At 44.8% G+C, this 21,522-nt stretch overlaps 1 protein-coding gene across 1 annotated transcript; it reads right to left on the bottom strand.

The window, feature by feature from the left end:
• Positions 1 to 14,380: 14,380 nt before the first annotated feature.
• On the bottom strand, positions 14,381 to 15,611 carry LOC124658252 (aquaporin NIP1-4-like). The gene is made up of 5 exons (XM_047196637.1): positions 15,447 to 15,611; positions 15,098 to 15,322; positions 14,809 to 15,006; positions 14,656 to 14,717; positions 14,381 to 14,579 (listed from the first exon to the last, which is right to left on the bottom strand). The coding sequence occupies exons 1-5, from the start codon at positions 15,609 to 15,611 to the stop codon at positions 14,381 to 14,383; spliced, it is 849 nt and encodes a 282-aa protein (XP_047052593.1).
• Positions 15,612 to 21,522: the final 5,911 nt, after the last annotated feature.

Below are 21,522 nucleotides of genomic sequence, written 5' to 3'. Positions count from 1 at the left end.
TATCATTGCCAAAACCAGGGGGGCATGTGTTATCACCAGAATTTAACCAAGTCTGGAGATGGGCCGTGATTAAATGGGCTTAGAGGATATGCACGGAAGATATTCCTGAACCGGCCTTGTACAAGAAGTTTGGGCTAGACTGCCCGTGTATCTGTAAATTATAGTAGGTTACGTGTCGGTTAGAATTAAGAGATAGAGTTTAGCTCGTACACGGTTGGGTTTATTCTCAAGGTAGGAAGTCTACGGACTATAAATATGTATCTAGGGTTATTGAGAAAGGAGGACGATCACGTTCACAAAAAATCAATCTAGGCGCATCGCCACCCCTTGTTTCGAGGGTTTCTCCCGGGTAAGCAACATGCTGCCTCGCGATCTAGGCAGTATCAGTTTATTCGTTGTTGGTGTTGCTCGTACTGAAGCCTTTTTGATGGCGAGCAACACCCTTATCTTAGGTGTTTTGGGGCTGACGTCGATGTTTTCACGATATACTTGTTTAGCTACGCTGCCCCTCGATATCTAGCTTCACTTACACCTATCTTAGGTGTAAGGGCAGCATCTTGCTTGTTCTTTATTTAGTAGACCTAATCCGTTATAGTTGTTCCTTGTTCTTCAAGGATTGGTTTGATATCCGTATGGTTAGGCCTTATAAACGGGTTGAACGATCCGGTAGTGCGTAAGGTGTGGTTTATTAAGCTCTAGAGGGATTGTTCCGGGGATCAACTTCACGTTGGTTTTTCGGCCTCTTTAGGGCTGGTTTTCCATCATCTTACGTATTTGCTAGGCTCAACTACGCATAGGATGTTCCGATTATACGGTGAAAACCCTAGACTATCGTAGATTAGTTTAGCTTGATATTGATAAAGCATGATCCCCATGTCATTATAAAACTAACGTGAACCATGGGGCAATCGGCTCTTTGAGCCGATCCACAGGGCAACCTAAGAGCCGATCGGGGCTCGTATTTAATGTTTACGTGTTTGCCACGCAGGAAACTAGTCGAAGCAATCCATCACCTTCCTGACCAGGTATAGGTCAGGTGGCACGCCCTCGTAAGCACCAGGACGTGTGCCAGAAGGCATTGCGGGCCGTCGCCCGAGGGACCAGGGTCCACCGCAGTCCTGGGAGCCTCCCGGCTTTACGGTGTTGCCCGTCGCTACTCGCCGGTGGGTTTTTGACAGCAACACATACCTTGGATCGATGTTGTGCAAGGAAATGAATAAAAAACGAGAAGAGGTTGAGATCTTTGGAGATTTTGGTGAGCTTTGGAGTAAGAGAAAATAAGAGAAGATGAAATTCTGATCCAAAAACTCACCTTGGCCTGCTCATATCACGATTGTGGCAAGAGCTCCAAAAAACTTAAAATTTTGTTTCTTCTCTCCTTTAAGATCATTTTAACACTCTTTATTAAAACAAAAAAAACTTCAAAAACTTAAAAAATTATTTTCATGGGTTGTCTCCCATGAAGCGCTTCTATTTTTGGTAATTTAGCTCGACCATGATGGAGATCATTTGAGACTCACAAGTGGAACTCCCACTCCAAAGTAGTTGGTCTTCAAAGTGATGATCACATCATCATTATTCTTATGTTTATTATTCCTAGGATAATGCACAACAAATGCCCCCCCTAGAAAGTAATTAAAATCTCACATTTCCCTCATGGAGATAGATCAAAGCTTTAGTAGTTTTTAAAAATGTTGCACCAAGGATTCTTGGTTCTATGGAATCTTCAGGCATATCAACAATCAGAAAATCGATGAGTGTTGGGCAATCTTTAATGTGTGCGACAATATTTTGTTTGATGCCTAGAGCTTGCTTATAGCTAGAATCAGCTAGATGAAGTTTCAGTTTAGTTATTTCAAAAGGTCCAAGGTTAAGTCTTTCAAATAAACTTTTTGGAAAGGTGGAAACACTAGCACCAAGATCACAAAGTGCAGCTATTTCATTTAATCCAATCTTAATCTTAATAGTTGGTTCAAATATATCATCTAGCTTGGCAGGAAGATTTTCTCATAATTTCTTATAATCATTCTCTAACTCATGCACCTTCATAGCAACTTGATGAATAAATTGTTGGTACATGGCATCATTACCTTCCTCAATACCAGGGTTTTTGAAGGTAATCATTTTAACAAGGTCCTCCACGGTGTAATCCGGAGAAGGAGCATTGCTATTGTCGAGTTCTTCTGGTTCTTCGCCTTTCTCCATTCTCATCATCTTGAGATCTTCCACTGGGTTTGGTTCAGGATTTCTAGCAAAATCTTGTCAGTACGATAGTTTGACTCTCAGCTATCTTTCCCAGTTGTGTCTATACAGCTTTGGTTCTCTCTTGAAGAGTCTGCACATCTTGCTTAAGCGTTATAGCTTGGTTGGACAATTTATTAATAATATTATCATAGCTCTCCGTGATTTTCATTAAAATACTAGTTTGCCCAGTCTGGGATTGCATAGTCTTAAAAGTATTTTCTACCATGGAGAGATTACAATTATTTTCTCATGTATTGTTGTTATTAGGAGCAATTGTAGGATTAGGATATTGCTTTTGAAAATTTGAGCCATAGTTTTAACTCTTCCATGCAGGGTTATAAGGATTCCTAGTAATAAAAAAAATACATCCTCTACATTACTATTGGAGATGACATTAACTTGGGCTTGTTCTTTACCATTAATTATAGAGATCAGATCATCTATCTTTGAGTAAGTTCTTCATTCCTCTCCTCATTAATTGATTTTATCTTTCTTGAAGAGGATCTTTCCACATGCCATTGGACATGGTTATTGTGCATATCATCCAGGAGTCTTGTGGCAATATCAACTTATTTGCCCATGAATGTTTTGTAGGGATTCGTAGCATAGAAAACAAAAAAATTCCTACCGCAAGAACGAATAACAAGCCAAGATCTAATTAGTAGATGGTAGAAACAAGGTGAAGATCAACATACCCTCGAAGATCGCTAAGCGTTAACGAGATAAATCTCGTGGTGGATGTAGTCGATCACTTGCCGCTTTCAAAAGCGCGTAGAAGATCTTGACGGTGCCACAATCGGGCAGCACCTCCGCACTCGGTCACACGTTCGGTGTTGATGTCGACGTCCTTCTCCCTGTTCCAGCGGGCAGCGGATGTAGTAGATCCTCCTCGGAATCCCGCCAGCACGACGGCGTGGTGACGATGGTGTGGAGATCTCCGGCAGCGCTTCGCCGTAAGAACCGCGGGAGAGGATAGAGGAGGGAGTGGCTAGGGTTTGGGAGAGGGGGCACTTGGCCACCGGCCTTGGGTGCCCTTTGGTGGTGCGGCTCAAGAGGTGGCCAGCCCTCTCCCTCTCCCTCTCTTTATATAGGTGGAACCCCCTAGGGTTTGCCCAAAATTCGAATAAGAGTCCAACTCAAAACCTTCCATATGGGTGAAACCTAGGGGAAGTGGGACTCCTCCCTTTCCTTCTCCCTTGGCCGGCCAAGCTGGTGGAGTCCACCATGGACTCCACCTTCCCTCTTGGTTGGCTGGTTAGGGTTGGTGAAGTCCATCCAGGACTCCACCTTCCATGGTGATTTCTTCCGGAAGGTTCTAGAATATTCTAGCTCCTTCCATAAATGCATCGGATCATTTCCAAACTTGGAAAGTGACTTCCTATATATGAATCTTATTCTCCGGACCATTACGGAACTCCTCGTGATGTCCTGGATCCCATCCGAGACTACGGACAACATTCGAACTCCATTCCATATTCCATATCTACTTAAAACGATATCAAACCTTAAGTGTGTCACCCTACGGTTCGAGAACTATGCGCACATGATCGAGACTCCTCTCCGATCAATAACTAATAGCGGGACCTGGAGATCCATAATAGCTCCCACATATTCAACGATGACTTCGTGATCGAAAGAACCATTCACATAAAATAACAATTCCCTCTGTCTCGCGATATTTTACTTATCCGAAGTTTGATCGTCGATATCTCCATACCTAGTTTAACCTCGTTACCGATAAGTACTCTTTACTCGAACCGTGATACGATATCCCTTGTGAACTAGTCACATGCTTGCAAGCTAATTAGATATCATTCCACCGAGAGGGCCCAGAGTATATCTATCCGTCATTAGGATGGACAAATCCCACTATTGATACAAGTGCCTCAACCCTATACTTTCCGAACACTTAATGCCACCTTTATAACAACTCATTTACACAGTAGTGTCTGGTTTCATCAAAGCATCCATCCGGTGTAGGTGATTAACATGATATCATGGACAAAGGATTAAGTTACTATGCATATTAAAGCTTGAAGCACAAAGAACTAAATGACTTGATCATATGCTACGCTTACTATGGGTGTATGTCCATCACATCATTCACCTAATGATATGATCTTTTTATTGATAACATCCAATGTTCATGATCAGGAAACCATGATCATCTATTAATCAACAAGCTAGTTTAACAAGAGGCTTACTAGGGACTCATTTATGTTTACAAAACACACAAGTATTATTGTTTTCATTTAATACAATTATAGCATGGGATATAAATATTTATCATGAACACTAAGATATAACAATAAACACTTTTATTATCGCCTCTTGGGCATATCTCCAACATGTTTCTCCTGCAACAATGTCAAGCATAGATTTAGACATTGGGTTTAAGGCATTATAAAATAGATTAAGGATTAACCACTCTCCCATCCCATGATTGGGACAGGTTCTAACTTATTTATTCATTCTTTCATATGCAAGCGCTAGTGGCTCACGTTTTTCTGGTCTAGAATTTGTGATGTTGGATCAGGGCTACATAATTTTAGTTGGAGGGAAAAAATTAGACATAAAAGTACTAGTACATTCATCCTATGAAGTAATAGTGCTCTTTGGCAAAGCTAGCAACCAATTCTTAGGCATTCCTCTTGGTGAGAAAGGAAATAAATGTAGCTTGACTACATCTTATTCTGAATCTTTGATTCACATCATATCACATATTTCAGTAAAAGTATTTAGATGCATTCATGTGTCCTCATTAGCTAACCTCCAAACTGGTTTTGTTGAACTGGAGTTAAAAAGTGAGCCTTAACATCATACTTTCCAACATTGACAACATTTTGAGTAATGGTGGCACATATATAATAATCATTAGGGGTAGCATATTCCCCAAACTTATTTTGTGCAATGGTTCCTTTTTTTAGATTTTTAATAATGAATAGAGCAAGACTAGCAATAACAAGAACTTAAGTAATATTTTTGGTTTTTCAATAAGTAAAAAACTAGTAAACTAAAAACAATAAACTAAGGCAAAAATAAAACTAATTTGTAAGGTCTCTAATAACCTCACCATGATAGCGAAATTGGTTACCCGATAATGGCGCCACAAAAAGGGTTGATACCTTCGATCCTGACTACTAGACGTATTATACTTGTGTTTTCCCCAAAAGACCTAGATTTGTATAGATCCTTGGGAAGCGATTGTTGTGGTGATTTACTCAATCAAGACCTTACCAACTTGTAGAATATTCATCTCACCGGACCTTCGAGTTTACTTGGGATTTGTGAATCAATGGATGGAGATAGGCTAGGGGTAAGGATTAACCTGGAGATGTGCATACATGTAATGGGATAAAAAAAAATGCATAATTATACTTAATTCAATTCAGATTAGATTCTTGTGGGCGATGCCTCCTAATGTACTATATATCCAGTCGAGGTGGTTAACTACAAACTATTGTCCAACCACTTCACTCTAGTCGAGATGGTTATGTAGGATTATTAAGTGATCCGCATACCAAAGCATTAATATCAGTGATATCATCGTTAGCCCTAATGAATCTCAAACTACCACTCTGTTTCCCCTACTGTCACTGGGTTTCGCAAGAAGAAGTAGATTAACACTAATCTCACCTCATTACCTTTATCAATCATCGGGGTCTTGGGTATCTGACAAGTCCTTGATTAAGGTAGGAGATAGAGATACAATTATGCAAATATCAAAATGAAAATTGAGTACAACACCCATGTAGATTAGATGCACATGATGTTGCGAGGCTAGGTGTAACGGCCCCAGAAAACACCCCTATTAGATTCGCCATTGTTTTTGTTCCGTGCATCATCATGTCATCATGCATAGTTTTGGATCCCAAAATTATTTTATTAAAACATATTTTGTTGCTTAAAATAATTCACCTCCTTTTATCTCAAAATAAAATATAGTTTTTTCTTATTTTCTGTCATAAAAACCTATTTGAAAAATGGTTTTAAAATAAACAGGAAACAAATAAAAATGAAAAAAAAATTGTAAGGGGGGAATAGCCTCCCAACCGGCCAGGCCAAAACCGGTCCAGCCAACAGCCCAAATCCACCTACCGGCCCACCCTAGAAACACTAGCCTCCCACCAACAGCTCCCTTGCCTTCTTGCAGTCGCCCCCCCCCCCCGCCGCTGGACACTTGTGCAAAAAACCCCTCCCCCTTTTTCTTTTTCGCCATCGGGTCCTCCCACCCTCTCATCCTCTCAGCCCCGAGCCCGACCCGCTCCTTTACCACGCCCTCGAGCGCACGTCCTCCTCCCTCGCTCTGGTCCGCCCCTCCCCAAGCTCCGTCGCCACCAGGTGCTCCTTCAGCACGACGCCCGCGCCTCCCTGCTCCACACCGTCGAACGCCGCCGCGCTGCCCCGGCCTCGCCTCCTCCTCCCCGCGCGACACCCTGCCTCGCCTCGTCCGCGAGCCGTCTAGCGACCAGCGCCTCTCCACACGCCCTTCTCTCCGCCGCCGCAGCCAAGCTCCACCCGTGCTGGGGCCCACACCGGCCTCCCCCTCTTGTTTCGACAACAGCAGCGAGGCCCTGGACCGTCACTCGCCTTCCGCGCGAGCACCTCCTCCTCCCTGCTCATTCCGAGCCATCGCTCGCAGCGCCAACCGCCCGAGCACCACCTGCAGGAGCTGCCTCGCCGTGCGCGCCTGCCTCCCTGCTCGACCTTCTTCCGTGCTCCGCCAGCGCCATGCTCGATGCACACGCGCGCCTGTGCGGCACCGCGTCCCTGCCTCCTCAGCGCCCTTGAACCTCCTGGTTGACCATGTGTGTGGCCTGTTTCGTTGCCTCTATACACCGGCCGCCTCTCGAGCAGCAGCTCGTCTCCGCTATTCCTCTGCGAGCTCGTCCTCATCACCCCTACCTAGCCTCCATCAAGGTCTCTACAATGTCGTTCGCCTCCAAGTTCTGCATCATGTCGATCCCGCATGCTCCAGCTCGTTCCGTTTTGTTTGCCGTGTTGTTGTTGCCCCGTGGCTGTGAGGTGCTCGTCAATGTGTTTGTGCATGTTCCAACAAGTGCAAGATGAGACATTGTTTGTGTATCGGCGACCGCTGCCACAGTACATGAAGCCATCCAACAACACCAACAAGGTCATCAAGTTCTTCGGAAGGTTTACATGACAAGTTCCACCTCGGAGGAGACCATCGACACCTACTCAAGTTCGCAATCGACCTTCGAAGCCGAAACATCAAGTTCTACTTCCCGGACCGAAGACCGAAATCCTGGCTTCATCTTCTTCTTTTCAATCCGGTGACCCCTTTGTTCCGATACCGTGAGACCCTAACCCCAACCAACCCTATATTTTATAAATGTGCATCTAACTTGTTGCATCAATCATACATGTTGCATCGCATCGCACATCTTGCGGGTTCGGGTAAATAGCGATCACCTAATATTAAATATGGAATTGTGCGGGATTTCTATTCTTTTCCTAGTTCTATTTAATTTTGCGTAGCTCACCCATGCCATGTATGCCATGCTAATCAACACTTAACTTTGTGGGTAGGAAATGCAACTCTAACCTAATTTGTTTGTCCGGGGTTCCGACTCCGCTTAATTGGATAAGTTGCACCGCATCATTGTTGCCATGTCATGCATGCCTGCATCTGCTCATGCTAGTTCTTCCTTCATAATAGTAAGACTTGCACCCGTTGTGTGTTCCAGTATTTGCTTCTTCCCGGATAGGATCACGAAGTGGTGTGGTGAGATACGACATGTTTCCGACAAGTTCTTCTTCAGCATTTCACAGGCGAGCCCACCCCTTCACCTATTTTACAGTTACTTGCTCGTTGTTCTCCTGCTATCCTGATGTTGCGATTCTCGAGTCAAGTGTCCTATTCCACTGTTACCCATATGAGCCGTGTCAAATATCCTCTACCTATCGCTGTAGTTTGTTGTTTGAGCTTTTGCGCGTCGTAGCGCATATTTAGAGATCTGATGTTATCTCTATATATGTTGGGTTGTTGGGAGGTTATCACATGCTATATCAGTTGTTGGAGATAATCACACTTAACTTTATTGTTAACAACTAAAATTGTAAGCAGTGGCATCTGTGAGCTCCTTTGCGAAAGCATCGGATCTTTGTCTCGCTAATGTCCCCTAGGACCCGAGTTCTTATCTTTTCCGAGATTGAGCGTTCTACCCGTACGTGGGGATGTTTATCGGGACCCCCCTCACGAATTACCTTTTCTCAAGTCAGTGGAAAAGGGGGCCACAACTGGTTTGCTTCTCTCGTATCTGCTTTGCTGAGCCTTAGGCTTCCACGTGGGTTGGATGATCTAAGCCTTTAACCTAATAGGACCGGTTTCTGAAGACCTTCCGCCAGAAGAACATCACCGACGACTAATCTTTGTCTTCTTCATTTGAAATCATCTTTGCTTATGTGATATTTCTTCAATTCTTTCTGCTTTGGCCCGAAGAACCTTCGCCGACCATGTTTATCTAGATCGACAATCTGAATTCCGGGAGTAGGTTACAAGGATCACCTATTCATGTGCAGAGTAATACTTCGAGTGCGAGATGGGCTGATCACCATACCGACTACTCTTATTATTCGCTCTTTTTACGATGAACCAGTGAATCCATGTGACTCATACCCTTCCTTTCTTCCTCTGGAGTCATCATCATTGATGGAAGAGCGACTTCTTGCTAGTGGTGTCGATCGATCAACATGGAGCAACAACTCTTGTTAGTGGAGTCGAGGAGTTTGACACACCACCAAAAGATCCGATAGTTCACCTCTCTTCCCCCGTACCTTGAGGTGGAACCTCGGGGCGAGGTTCCTTGTTAGTGGTGTTGATTGTAACGGCCCCGGAAAACACCCCTATTAGATTCGCCGTTGTTTTTGTTCCGTGCATCATCATGTCATCATGCATAGTTTTGGATCCCAAAATTATTTTGTTAAAACATATTTTGTTGCTTAAAATAATTCACCTCCTTTTATGTCAAAATAAAATATAGTTTCTTCTTATTTTTCTATCCTAAAAACCTATTTGAAAAATGGTTTTAAAATAAACATGAAACAAATAAAAATGAAATAGTTATAAATATAAAAAAAGGAGGCAAGAGCCTCCCAACCGGCCAGGCCAAAACCGGCCCAACCGGCAGCCCAAATCCACCGACCGACCCACCCTGGAAACCCTAGCCTCCCACCAAAAGCTCCCTTGCCTTCTTTCAGCCCCCCCTGCCACCGGACACTTGTGCAAAAACCCCCTCCCCCTTTTTATTTTTCGCCATCGGGTCCTCCCACCCTCTCATCCTCTCAGCCCCGACCCCGACCCGCTCCTCTACCGTGCCCTCGACCACACGTCCTCCTCCCTCGCTCTGGTCCGCCCCTCCCCAAGCTCCGCCGCCACCAGGTGCTCCTTCAGCATGACGCCTGCGCCTCCCTGCTCCACGCCGTCAAACGCCGCCGCGCTGTCCCCGGCGTGGCCTCCTCCTCCCCGCGCGACGCCTTGCCTGGCCTCGTCCGCGAGCCGCCTAGCGACCAGCGCCTCTCCACACACCCTTCTCTCCGCAGCCGCAGCCAAGCTCCACCCGTGCTGCGCCCCACATCGGCCTCCCCCTCTTGCTCTGGCAACAGTAGAGAGGCCCTGCGCCGTCACATGCCTTCAACGCGAGCGCCTCCTCCTCCCTGCTCAGTCCGAGCCGTCACCCGTAGCGCCAACCTCCCAAGCGCCACCTGCAGGAGCTGCCCCGCCGTGCGCGCCTGCCTCCCTGCTCGGCCTTCTTTCGTGCTCCGCCAGCGCCATGCTCGACGCGCACGCGCGCCTGTGCGTCCCCGGCATCGCTTCCCTGCCTCCTCAGCGCCCGCGAACCTCCTGGTTGACCCCGCGCGTGGCCTAATTTGTTGCCTCTGTCCGCCGGCCACCTCTCGAGCAGCAGCTCGTCTCCGCTGTTCCTCTGCGAGCTCGTCCTCAGCACCCCTACCTAGCCTCCATCAAGGTCTCTGCAATGCCGTTCACCTCCAAGTTCTGCATCATGTCGATCCCGCGTGCTTCCAGCTCGTTCCATTTTGTTTGCCGTGTTGTTGTTGCTCTGTGGCTGTGAGGTGCTCGTCAATGTGTTTGTGCATCTTCCAACAAGTGCAAGATGAGACATTGTTTGTTTATCGACGACCGCTGCCACAGTACAAGAAGCCATCCGACAACACCAACAAGGTCATCAAGTTCTCCAGAAGGTTTACATGACAAGTTCCACCTCGGAGGATACCATCGACACCTACTCAAGTTCGCCATCGACCTTTGAAGCCAAAACATCAAGTTCTACTTCCCGGACCGAAGACCGAAATCCCGGCTTCATCTTCTTCTCTTCAATCCGGCGACCCCTTTGTTCCGATACTGTGAGACCCTAACCACAACCAACCCTATATTTTATAAATGTGCATCTAACTTGTTGCATCAACCATACATGTTGCATCGCATCACACATCTTGTCGGTTCATGTAAATATTAAATATGGAATTGTGCGGGATTGCTATTGTTGTCCCGGTTCCATTTAATTTTGCGTAGATCACCCATGCCATGTATTCCATGCTAATCAACACTTAACTTTGTCGGTAGGAAATGCAACTCTAACCTAATTTGTTTGTCCGGGGTTCCGACTCCGCTTTACTGGATAAGTTGCACCACATCATCGTTGACATGTCATGCATGCCTGCATCTGCTCATGCTGGTTCTTCCTTCGTAATAGTAAGACTTGAACCCGTTGTGTGTTCCAGTATTTGCTTCCCGGATAGGATGACGAAGTGGTGTGGTGAGATACGACAAGTTTTCTAACAAGTTCTTCTTTAGCGTTTCGCAGGCAAGCCCACCCCTTCACATATTTTACAGTTACTTGCTCGTTGTTCTCCTACTATCCTTATGTTGCGATTCTCGAGTCACGTGTCCTATTCCACTGTTACCCATATGAGCCGTGTCAAATATCCGCTACCTATCGCCGTTGTTTGTTGTTTGAGCCTTTGCGAGTCGTAGCGCATATTTAGGGATCTGGTGTTATCTCTATATCTGTTGGGTTGTTGGGAGGTTATCACATGCTATATCAGTTGTTGGAGATAATCACACTTTACTTTATTGTTAACAACTAAAATTGTAAGCAGTGCCATCTGTGAGCCCCTTTGCGAAAGCATCGGATCTTTATCTCTCTAATGTCCCCTACGACCCGAGGTCTTGTTATCTATTCCGAGATTGAGTGCTCTACCCATACGTGGGGATGTTTATCGGGACCCCCTCACCCATACCTTTTCTCAAGTCAGTTGAAAAGGGGGTCATAACCTTGGTTTAATTTGCCTATGCCATGTATCCCATGCTTTACTTAATGTTGCCTTCGGGTGTTTAAATTTTGTTGCCTTAGGGTGTTTTTATTCTGTATTGTACCACGCGGAACATTTAGCGAAGCGTGTGGTTTGCACTCCTAGCCGTTAACGCAAACCCTAAGTCCGCTTCGGAGTACGGCCGAACTTCGATACGGGTAGCTTAGTCGGGTGGCCACCCTAGACTTTCTTGTTGAATTGGAACGGTCTTGTTGTGAGACATCGTCTGTCGTAAGCGGGTCGAGCATGCGTATGGTTACATTTGGGCAACCCTGCAGGGTGTACATCTTATCGATAAGCCATGTCCGCGGTTATGGACGACTTGGAATTGTATGGCTTGATCATACAACAACTTACACCCTTATGTTGCTGCTAGTAACTTGTTAATAACTTACGTAGTAAATTAGCATCACTATAACTGATACCTAATAAAACTTGTCAACCGTGTGAGTGCCCTTGTTAGTACTTCTTCCTAGTGAAGGGGGAATGCGTCGGATGGATTATGATTGCAGAGTAAGAACTGTTACCTTATGCGCTCTCTTATCTCCTCTGATTAGACGAGTGTTGTAGCATGTCTCTATTGGTTAGTTGCTTTGCTGCCGATAAACTCCACCATATAGTTGGGCGATGTTTATACCGCCCACCAGCGAGCACACCTAGTCTTGTCTCGCAAGTACGGGTCATGGTACTTACCCTCGCCTTTCTTATTTTTTTTCTCCTCCCCCTTTTGTCGGCAACCGATGGCCCGACTTCGACAGGTACAAGATGATAACGTTAGCAAGGTTACCCTTCCAGCTTGGCCTGGGCAGGGTTATGGACGCTACTGGTTATCTTCAGGACTCTTAGTCCAATTTGTATCTTGTCCGTACTCGGACGTATTTGATCTTATGTATGATTCGGATCTTGTATATTTGTATCTTGGCTCGTCGGAGTTTTCGTTGTTGTAATATATATGTTTCTTGTGGGCTCTATTGTAATCATGTTGTAATGTTACTGCTCGTGTTAATTCCTCTGGCATCACATGTGTGATTCGTCGCGCACGTCGTGTCGGAGGGCGTCTCTGAATCGATATCATGCAGATTTCGGCGGGATCGCTGGAATCCTCAGGGTACCGGTTCCGGGGCGTCACACTAGGTCTCCGCCCTCAGTCCATGAGGACTACTCACACATGATAAGATCAATAATCATAAACGTTGTAAAGGAATTATTAAGATTAGTATAAAATAGTCTTACAATGCCACCAATTGTGATGAGATAAATAGTACAAGTAAGGTCTATGACTAAGGAGAAGGGGGAGGATGGAGATGGCGATGGAGCAGCGGTTCCCCTCTCCTCGGATGCGAATGGTGAAATGGATCTAGTGGTGGATCCAGATCTTTGTGTGGTCTTTCTTCTGTTTGTCACCCTTTTCTGGTGGTTGTGATGCCTAATATATATGCACCTTCATGAAATTTGTTCCGTTTGACCTTGGGTAAGGCAGTGGCACATGGTACGGGCCCACCATATGGGCGGGCTGCGGCCGTCTAGTGCTCGCCAAACTCTTTGATGCTTCTCTTTGTGGCCTCTTTAACTTGGTGGATTTGGCAACTTGGAAATCTTTATTAATTTCCCTTGGTTATGCCCAGAAAATGTCCATATCTGCACACGGAGAATAAAAGAAGAGATGTACACATATTTTCAATAATTAGTGATTAGTGGCATGTTGAGAGATATTTTATCAATTACTTGACTAATATCAGATTTAAACATGGATAAAGATGGTTGTTTTTCATAGCCCTCATATAGGTAAAGAGTTGTTGTTGATTTATCCAGATGTGTTGATTACACATACATCGTGCTTCTTATAAGCGTGAGTTACAAGTTGATTTTTCTCATCTTTCACCATCATTGCGCAATGTGCCCTCCCTTGGAGCACAGCAAAGATACACAAGTGCACAATACATTAAAGAGCAAAGAAAAGATAGGGAGAGTGGACAACCGAGAATGACTGCATAAAATATTCGGAAACCAAATCAAACGTTATGCTGATTTTAAATTTTCGAGAGTTCATTTGATTAATAAAATATAAGTAGTTCTAAACATAAAAATGGGCTTGGAAACGAAAATATTCATACTATATGAACGTTGAAAAGTTTAGTGACAATGATACACATGTGTGCTTTCAAGTGTGCATTTTTCATTTATATTGCATACTGCATTATTTTAAATTTTGGTACTTTATATTTCTATAATTAAAACAATCATGTCATTTTAACAAAGAAGGAAAATTATCATAGTATTTTCTTTTGTCATACGACATTAAAAGTATAATATTTCAAAGTTCTTTTACATAACAATATAATTTCAAATAACATGATACTTCTTCCCAACATAGTTTTAGATGTTGCAAACTCTCCAGTGAGAAACTTGGATCGTAGAGTTTTAAAACTATACTCATGATTGGATCTAATCTTATAATTTTTTTCTATAACAAATGTAGTTCTAATGGTCAAAGATACGCAAGGCAACAACTAGAAAAACTAAAAGACTCGCAACATCTCGATTATCGCCTCAGTGATCACTACAATACACCAGCCAGTCAAGAATCACATGCATATTCTTTCGTATATATTGTCCCTCTGTAAGTACAACGATAATAGCTATGCTATTACACTAGCTAGGAATGCATCGTTCAGATATAGTACACGTATAGTCCAATTATTGATCGGTCCTCCCTTGGAAGGGTCGATTGATCCGAAGAACAGACGACCACGTACAGGGTTTTAGTAGCATAGCTAGAAGCTTAGTGGCCTGATCGGTCCGTGGTCTTGGTGATCTCGTGCTGTGGCTTGCCGATGTGCCGGATGAGGCCGTAAGCCCACGCTCCGGCTGCCCCGCCGGCGAAAGGCCCGAGGATGTACACCCAGAGCGACTTGAACTTGCCCGCCACCAGCGCCGGCCCGATGCTCCTTACCGGGTTCATTGATGCTCCGGTCACCGGCCTGTTGATAAAACGTCAATGATTCAATGGAGCTGAAGATCGATGCCCATTCCTTAAATTCAGAAGCAACAACGTACCCAGAAAATAGCGCGTTAAGCATGATGGTTGCTCCCACAGCCAGCCCAGCCATCTGACCCACCTGCTCAAAATCGAGAAACGGTAAGTACGTACGTGTATTGCTAAATGTCTCTCGTCAGTAGTGTATGCACGGCCATGGCTGCCTAGCTTACGGCTCGGTCGTCTGTAGCCACGGCCATGACGACGAAGACGAGGTAGAAGGTGGTGATGAACTCCACCACGAGCGACTGGATGTTGGAGCCCGTGGGCTGCGTGACCGGGGCGAACTCGTGTTTGCCGCCGAACATCAGCCGCAGCATCACGCTCGCGATTAACGCGGCCACCATCTGCACCACCATGTACGCCGGCACCTGCTTGGACATTTACATCATATATATGTATGTTCCTGCAGGTTGTTCAGTTATCGCGTGGTGATTCAATTTGGCCATGACGCGCACTTACACGCTTCCAGGGGAACCGGCGGGCAATGGCGAAGCCGACGGTGACGGCGGGGTTCATGTGCGCTCCGGAGATGTGGCCAACGGTGTAGATCATGACCATGACGGCCATTCCCCACACCACGGTGATCCCAGGGAACGTCACCGCTCCCCCCTTCTCACTGTTCACTACGATGGCGGCCATGCCGGCGAACAACAGGAAGAATGTGGAGAATAGCTCGGCGAGGAGCTACGTACGTACACAAACAAGCATCACCAAAGCAAGCGTTGGATAAAACTAGAAAACTGATGAACACAGGCATTTACATGGAGGGAATTAGGAATCAGTCGAGATACATATAGGCTTAGCTTACCATCTGAAGGAAAGTAACAGAGACAGGCACGCCACAGACGACGTCCTCGTCTGCAGGCTGCTTATCAGCATACACCTCCTTTTCCTTCCTCCCATCCTCCACGGAAAAATCATTCATCGACACCGATCCATTCGTGTACGCCGAGTCGTCTTCCCTCCGTGCCATATCTCACTCTTCTGATGCACTTCAAGACCAGGTGACGAAACCCGTTTGACCCGAATGTGGAAACAAAGAGAAATGACAGAAGTAATTAAGCACTGAGCAGGTCGAAGCTATATATATAACACCAGCAAGGCCCTCATGTTGCATATTATAACCATCGACTTGTTCGGCTAGCTCCACCATGCTATGTCTCTTCCATTCATTCCTCGGATTTGCCGAGACTGGTCTAGAATAGTTTTGTTGGTAATTGAGGTATTGGGTTCAGAGCAACAAGGTAAACTACTATAGAAGATTCACCCCGGACATCGAGGGCAGAAGGTGATACTACATAATCATGCGCATCATTGCCACATTAGAAAAATCATATCCAATCGAGAACTCCAAGAACCTACCAGAGAAGACAAAGATCAGAGGAATCGCCAAGTTGGGTAAATGCAAAAACATGCAGTTCTTAGGACAACTGATGTAGACGCGCGTAGTGTCCCAGCATTACCACGAGTGACAAACATTTCAGGGTATGTTCTATGGTCCATAAACTTCATTTCTTTTTGTTTTGGTGAATACAAGGATATTTGACGCTCGGGGAGAAGACATTAAAGGACCAAAAGATGTCAACTAGAAGGAGGGCTAATAGGTTTTTCTTTGAAATGGGGGCATCAACTCAACCTCTGCATCCAAATGAAGCATACGACTTTTTTTTATTGCAGCATTCAAAATATCACACTTACAACTTAAGCATCACATAATGTGGCGGTATAAATAAGCCATCTAAACAGAAAACACAATGCATCTTCTATGTGTCTAAGGGCTGACAACCATCTTGGCTGAGGATAACATACCGCCATCAGACGATTGCATCTAGTATCAATATGCTGCCTACATGAAGAAGGTAAGACCACATGTAGATCGAAGAAGCCGCTCTTTGAATAACCTACAAAAAATGGTGTTGCCACTCTGTAAAAGATAACATCATTCCGACAATTTTAAATTGCCCAAACTAAAGCGCAAACTCCCACTCGAATCTGTCCTTTAATTTTCTTATCAATTCCATTTAGGCAATTACCAAACATATTTGTTACGTTAGCACGGGGAGGGATGTTGTATGTGAAGTGGGCGACTTTGCAAACTAGGCGAGCAAAAGGGCAAGATACAAATAAGTGGTTGAGAATCACAGAGCACACATACATCTATTTTATGTTCTTTCCGCAAGGTTATCCTTAGTTAACAAAGCCTTTATATGAAGGAACCACAAATATCTTTATCTTCTGCTGCACTTTTAGCTTCCACATGTATCTTTTTAGGAAAATCATATGCACATTTGTAAAATCAGCATACATAGATTTGACAGGAAACGTCATTGTTAGTAAGGTTCCATTTGAAACTATTTGGTTGATCTGTAAGTTGAAATCCCACTAGTTTCCATACTAGCCTAATCCAAGTTTCCCATTTATCCTTGGACAAAGGAACGTGTGAAACCTATATTCAACGGTCTATGTTGTAAGACATCGACAACCATAATGTTTTTGTACCTAATGATGTTATATAGAGACGGTATTGAGATTCTAATGGAGAATCACCTAGCCTCGAGTCCTCCAAAACGTGTGGATGTACCACCGTCCACAGCTAAGGCACCATGTTTGAAGAGGTCCTCTTTAATAACCATAATCCCCTTCGAAAAGGAGAGTCAGTGGGTTTAACTTGCACTTGAGAGAGGGTTTTGCCGCAAAGGTTCTTATTTCATAGTAACTCTTACCACACTCCTTCCTCGGAAAGAATTTTCAAAATCCATTTAAAAATAAAGACTTACTTTTTAACTCAAGTGCCTCAACTCCTAGGAACCCGTGGTCCTTTGGACGGCATATAATATTCCACTTTGTTAGCGTATACTTCTTTTTTAAGCTCATCACTTTGCTAGAAAAAAAAGAGTGACCTAAAAGAAATAAAGTAGGAACATTGGTTGGCTGGTTAAGACGGAATTTATTAGTACAAGATGGTCTCCGTATGGGATCATTTTTCCTAACCAAGATGCAAGTATGCGCTCAAAGCAATCTTCCACTGGTTTCCGTTCCTTATTTAAGAAATTTCCTATAATGAATGGGAGTGACTAGATATTTGAAAGTTAAATCGCCTACTTCACATCCAAATATTGTCGGGGTATCGTGTCTCGAAAGGGACACGGGTACCTCGGCAGCACCCTTAAAGTTATCGAACATAGGGGGTCACGTCAACGCTAGAAGATCGGCCAGTGCAACAGAGAGGGACACAGATTTACCCAGGTTCAGGGCCCTCGTGTGGAGGTAACACCCCTACGTCATGCCTTCTCTTGTATTGCAATGCGATAGCTCGCCAAGCACCAAGAGGATTTTACAAGGTTGCAGCTTCAAGAAAATGTAGCTATATCTGGAAAGCTCTAGCTAGGAGGGAAAAGCGGATCTGCTACTCTGCACTATTTTTATTTTGTGATGGACTCTAAAGAAAATCTTTGCAACATCTTAAAGAATAGACTCTCTTTATTAAAATTTAGAATTTCAAAAGTATTTGGTGTAAGAGTTGTTGCATTGAATCCGTTCTCAACCAATCGGTTGGAGACTAAAATTAATTAGATATTTTACTTAAAAAGATTGTGATGCCCTATCTTAATTTATCCTATAACTCGAGAAAAAAAGGATCTTTGTGAAGAATAACTACTTTAACGTTGGAAACTGGACTAACTATCACAATTAGAGTTTGATATCATGAAAGTACACAATATTAAAAGTTGAACTGCAAAATATTATGTTTAAAGTTAATAGATAGCATATGTAGGCGTCCAATATATGAGAGTCTAAAATACATCTTTCCTTTTCGAAGAGAATATTGTAGTTTCCTTTTCGAAGAGAATATTGTAGTTATGTGCCCATTTTTTTTATAGTTTTATGATCTATGATGAGTTGTTAGGGCACTCATAGAGCTTGTGCTATTTTTAAACATAAGGCCTTAGCTCATCTTTAAATTAATAAAGCCACAAACAACACGTGTAGACAAGCTTACAGACAACTCAAAGGAAAAAAAGCTACACAAACAAACTACAAATCGATAAAGAGCGCCGCTTGAGACACCTAAACCATAGCTAGGCGTCAAGAACAACTCCAGGCAGTCAGCGAGATTGGGGAGGCCACCTGAGCGTGGTGTCATCTGCTCCCACCGGACAAGACAAGATCCAAAAACGTCGCCGTCTCCACCTCCGGAAAGGGACCCCTTGTCCCCCACCCTAGATCGAAGGGTATCGTACCGTCGGGAGGCGAAGGAGTTGCCCCAAGAACATAGAGGAACAGCGGGAGCTGGACTGCCAAGGGAGCATCCACCAAAGACGCCATGGAGCTTCACTGAGATCACCAACAACACATGAACAACCACCACGCCAGACCGAAGCTGCAGGAAGAAGACGCGCCGAAGAGGAAACGGCGGAAGAGGGCAAGGCCTACCCCCGCGGATGAACAGAACCAATATGGCATGGACACTCGCTCGCCAGCCCATCGTCGTTGCCTCCATAAAGGGTAACCCTTTCTCCTTTCATCCAAGCTCGAGGACGTCGACCCACCAGCAAGCAGGGGCAATGGGGCGACTGAGCAGCATGTCAGGCACCTACTAGTCGACACGAGGCGAAGACTTCGCCGAACAGGGCAAGTTCCCACACGCCGTAGTTTAAACCCCACCTATGCAGTCCCCAAGGCGGCGCCTCCAAGAAGGGAAACGACATCGCAACGTCGTCGCCGTCCGCAAGGAGAACCTAAGGCCTTCGCCCATGCAGAGGAGTAGTAGTGTGGATGATACCTCGATAAGGATGGCAATGGAGCGGGTTTGGACGGATATACCAAAACCAAATCCATGCCCAAATCCAAAAGCCTCACTCTGCCCCGCCCCATGAAAGTATCCATGGGCATGGATATCGCTCCAAATCCAAATCCACTGGATATCCGAATACCCATGGATATCCATGTCTTTAGGCACTATGTGCATGAACATAACATATTTGAGCATAACATCAATATTTTAGCAGCATTTCGACAATATTTCCATAGAAATTTCAGCAATAATTATGTAGGCAATGAATATGAGGAGGTGATAACGCGTGAAGCACACGTCCGTTGGGAACCCCAAGAGGAAGGTGTGATGCGTACAGCAGCAAGTTTTCCCTCAGTAAGAAACCAAGGTTATCGAACCAGTAGGAGATGAAGGCCACGTGAAGGTTGTTGGTGGAGGAGTGTAGTGCGGCGCAACACCGGGGATTCGGCGCCAATGTGGAACCTGCACAACACAATCAAAATACTTTGCCCCAACTTAACAGTGAGGTTGTCAATCTCACCGACTTGCTGTAAACAAAGGATTAAACGTATGGTGTGGAGAATGATGTTTGCTTGTGAAGAACAATAGAGAACAGAGATTGCAGTAGATTGTATTTCAGATGTAAAAGAATGGACCGGGGTCCACAGTTCACTAGTGGTGTCTCTCCAATAAGAAATAGCATGTTGGGTGAACAAATTACAGTTGGGCAATTGACAAATAGAGAGGGCCTAACAATGCACATACATATCATGATGACTAATATGAGATTTATTTAGGTCATTACGACAAAGAACATAGACCGCTATCCAGCATGCATCTATGCCTAAAAAGTCCACCTTCGGGTTAGCATCCGCACCCCTTCCAATATTATGTTGCAAACAACAGACAATTGCATTAAGTATGGTGCGTAATGTAATCAACACAAATATCCTTAGACAAAGCATTGATGTTTTATCCCTAGTGGCAACAGCACATCCATAACCTTAGAACTTTCTGTCACCTTGTCCCAGATTCAATGGAGGCATGAACCCACTATCGAGCATAAATACTCCCTCTTGGAGTCACAAGTATCAACTTGGCCGGAGCCTCTACTAGCAACGGAGAGCATGCAATATCATAAACAACACATATATGATAGATCAATAATCAACTTGACATAGTATTCCATATTCATCGGATCCCAACAAACACAACATGTAGCATTACAAATAGACGATCTTGATCATGATAGACAGCTCACAAGATCTAAACATGATAGCACAAGAGGAGAAGACAACCATCTATCTACTGCTATGGACCCATAGTACAAGGATGAACTACTCACGCATCAATCCGGAGGCGGGCATGATGATGTAGAGTCCTCCGGTGATGATTCCCCTCTCCGGCAGGGTGCCGGAGGTGATCTCCTGAATCCCCCGAGATGGGATTGGCGGCGACGGCGTCTCTGGAACTTTTCTCGTATCGTGGCTCTCGGTACTAGGGTTTTCGCGACGGAGAGAATAAATAGGCGAAGGGGCAGAGTCGGAGGCGGCCGAGGGGCCCACCCCACAGGCCGACGCGCCCCCCTTCCAGGCCGCGCCGCCCTAGGGTGTGGGGCCGCCTTGGCTCCTCTCCGTCTCACCTTCGGTGTTCTGGAAAGCTCCGTGGAAAATAAGACCGTGGGCTTTTGTTTCGTCCAATTCCGAGAATATTTCCTATGTAAGATTTCTGAAACCAAAAACAGCAGAAAACAGGAACTGGTGCTTCGGCATCTTGTTAATAGGTTAGTGTCGGAAAATGCATCAAAATGATGTAAAGTGTATATAAAACATGTGAGTATTGTCATAAAACTAGCATGGAACATAAGAAATTATAGATACGTTTGAGACGTATCAGGAGGAAGGACGACGGGATAAGAGCAATCCCACTCCTACAAGTGTGTCTCCTTGGCAGAGGAGAGCCGTACTGCTGGAGAGGTGGAAGGGAGGGCCGCCGGCCAAGGACTCCCTCACAACGTGTGAGGGAGTCACAATGGGAGACTGATGTCTACGGGTGCTTCTATTCTTGTAGACAGTGTTGGGCCTCCAAGAGCAGAGGTTTGTAGAACAGC

This window comes from Lolium rigidum, chromosome 1 (assembly GCF_022539505.1).
Source record: "Lolium rigidum isolate FL_2022 chromosome 1, APGP_CSIRO_Lrig_0.1, whole genome shotgun sequence".
In the NCBI taxonomy this organism is placed as follows: Eukaryota; Viridiplantae; Streptophyta; class Magnoliopsida; order Poales; family Poaceae; genus Lolium; species Lolium rigidum.
Note: the sequence above shows the minus strand (reverse complement) of the source record. Positions and strands in the feature narration are given on the sequence as shown.

Bases quoted from the DNA above. Each gene is read 5' to 3' on its own strand.
- LOC124658252 (XM_047196637.1), bottom strand. From the start codon at position 15,611: ATGGCACGGAGGGAAGACGACTCGGCGTACACGAATGGATCGGTGTCG. The intron at 15,323-15,446 runs GTAAGCTAAGCC...GTACGTACGTAG, and splicing joins CTGTTACTTTCCTTCAGATG to CTCCTCGCCGAGCTATTCTC. The intron at 15,007-15,097 runs GTAAGTGCGCGT...ATGTCCAAGCAG, and splicing joins GCCGGTTCCCCTGGAAGCGT to GTGCCGGCGTACATGGTGGT.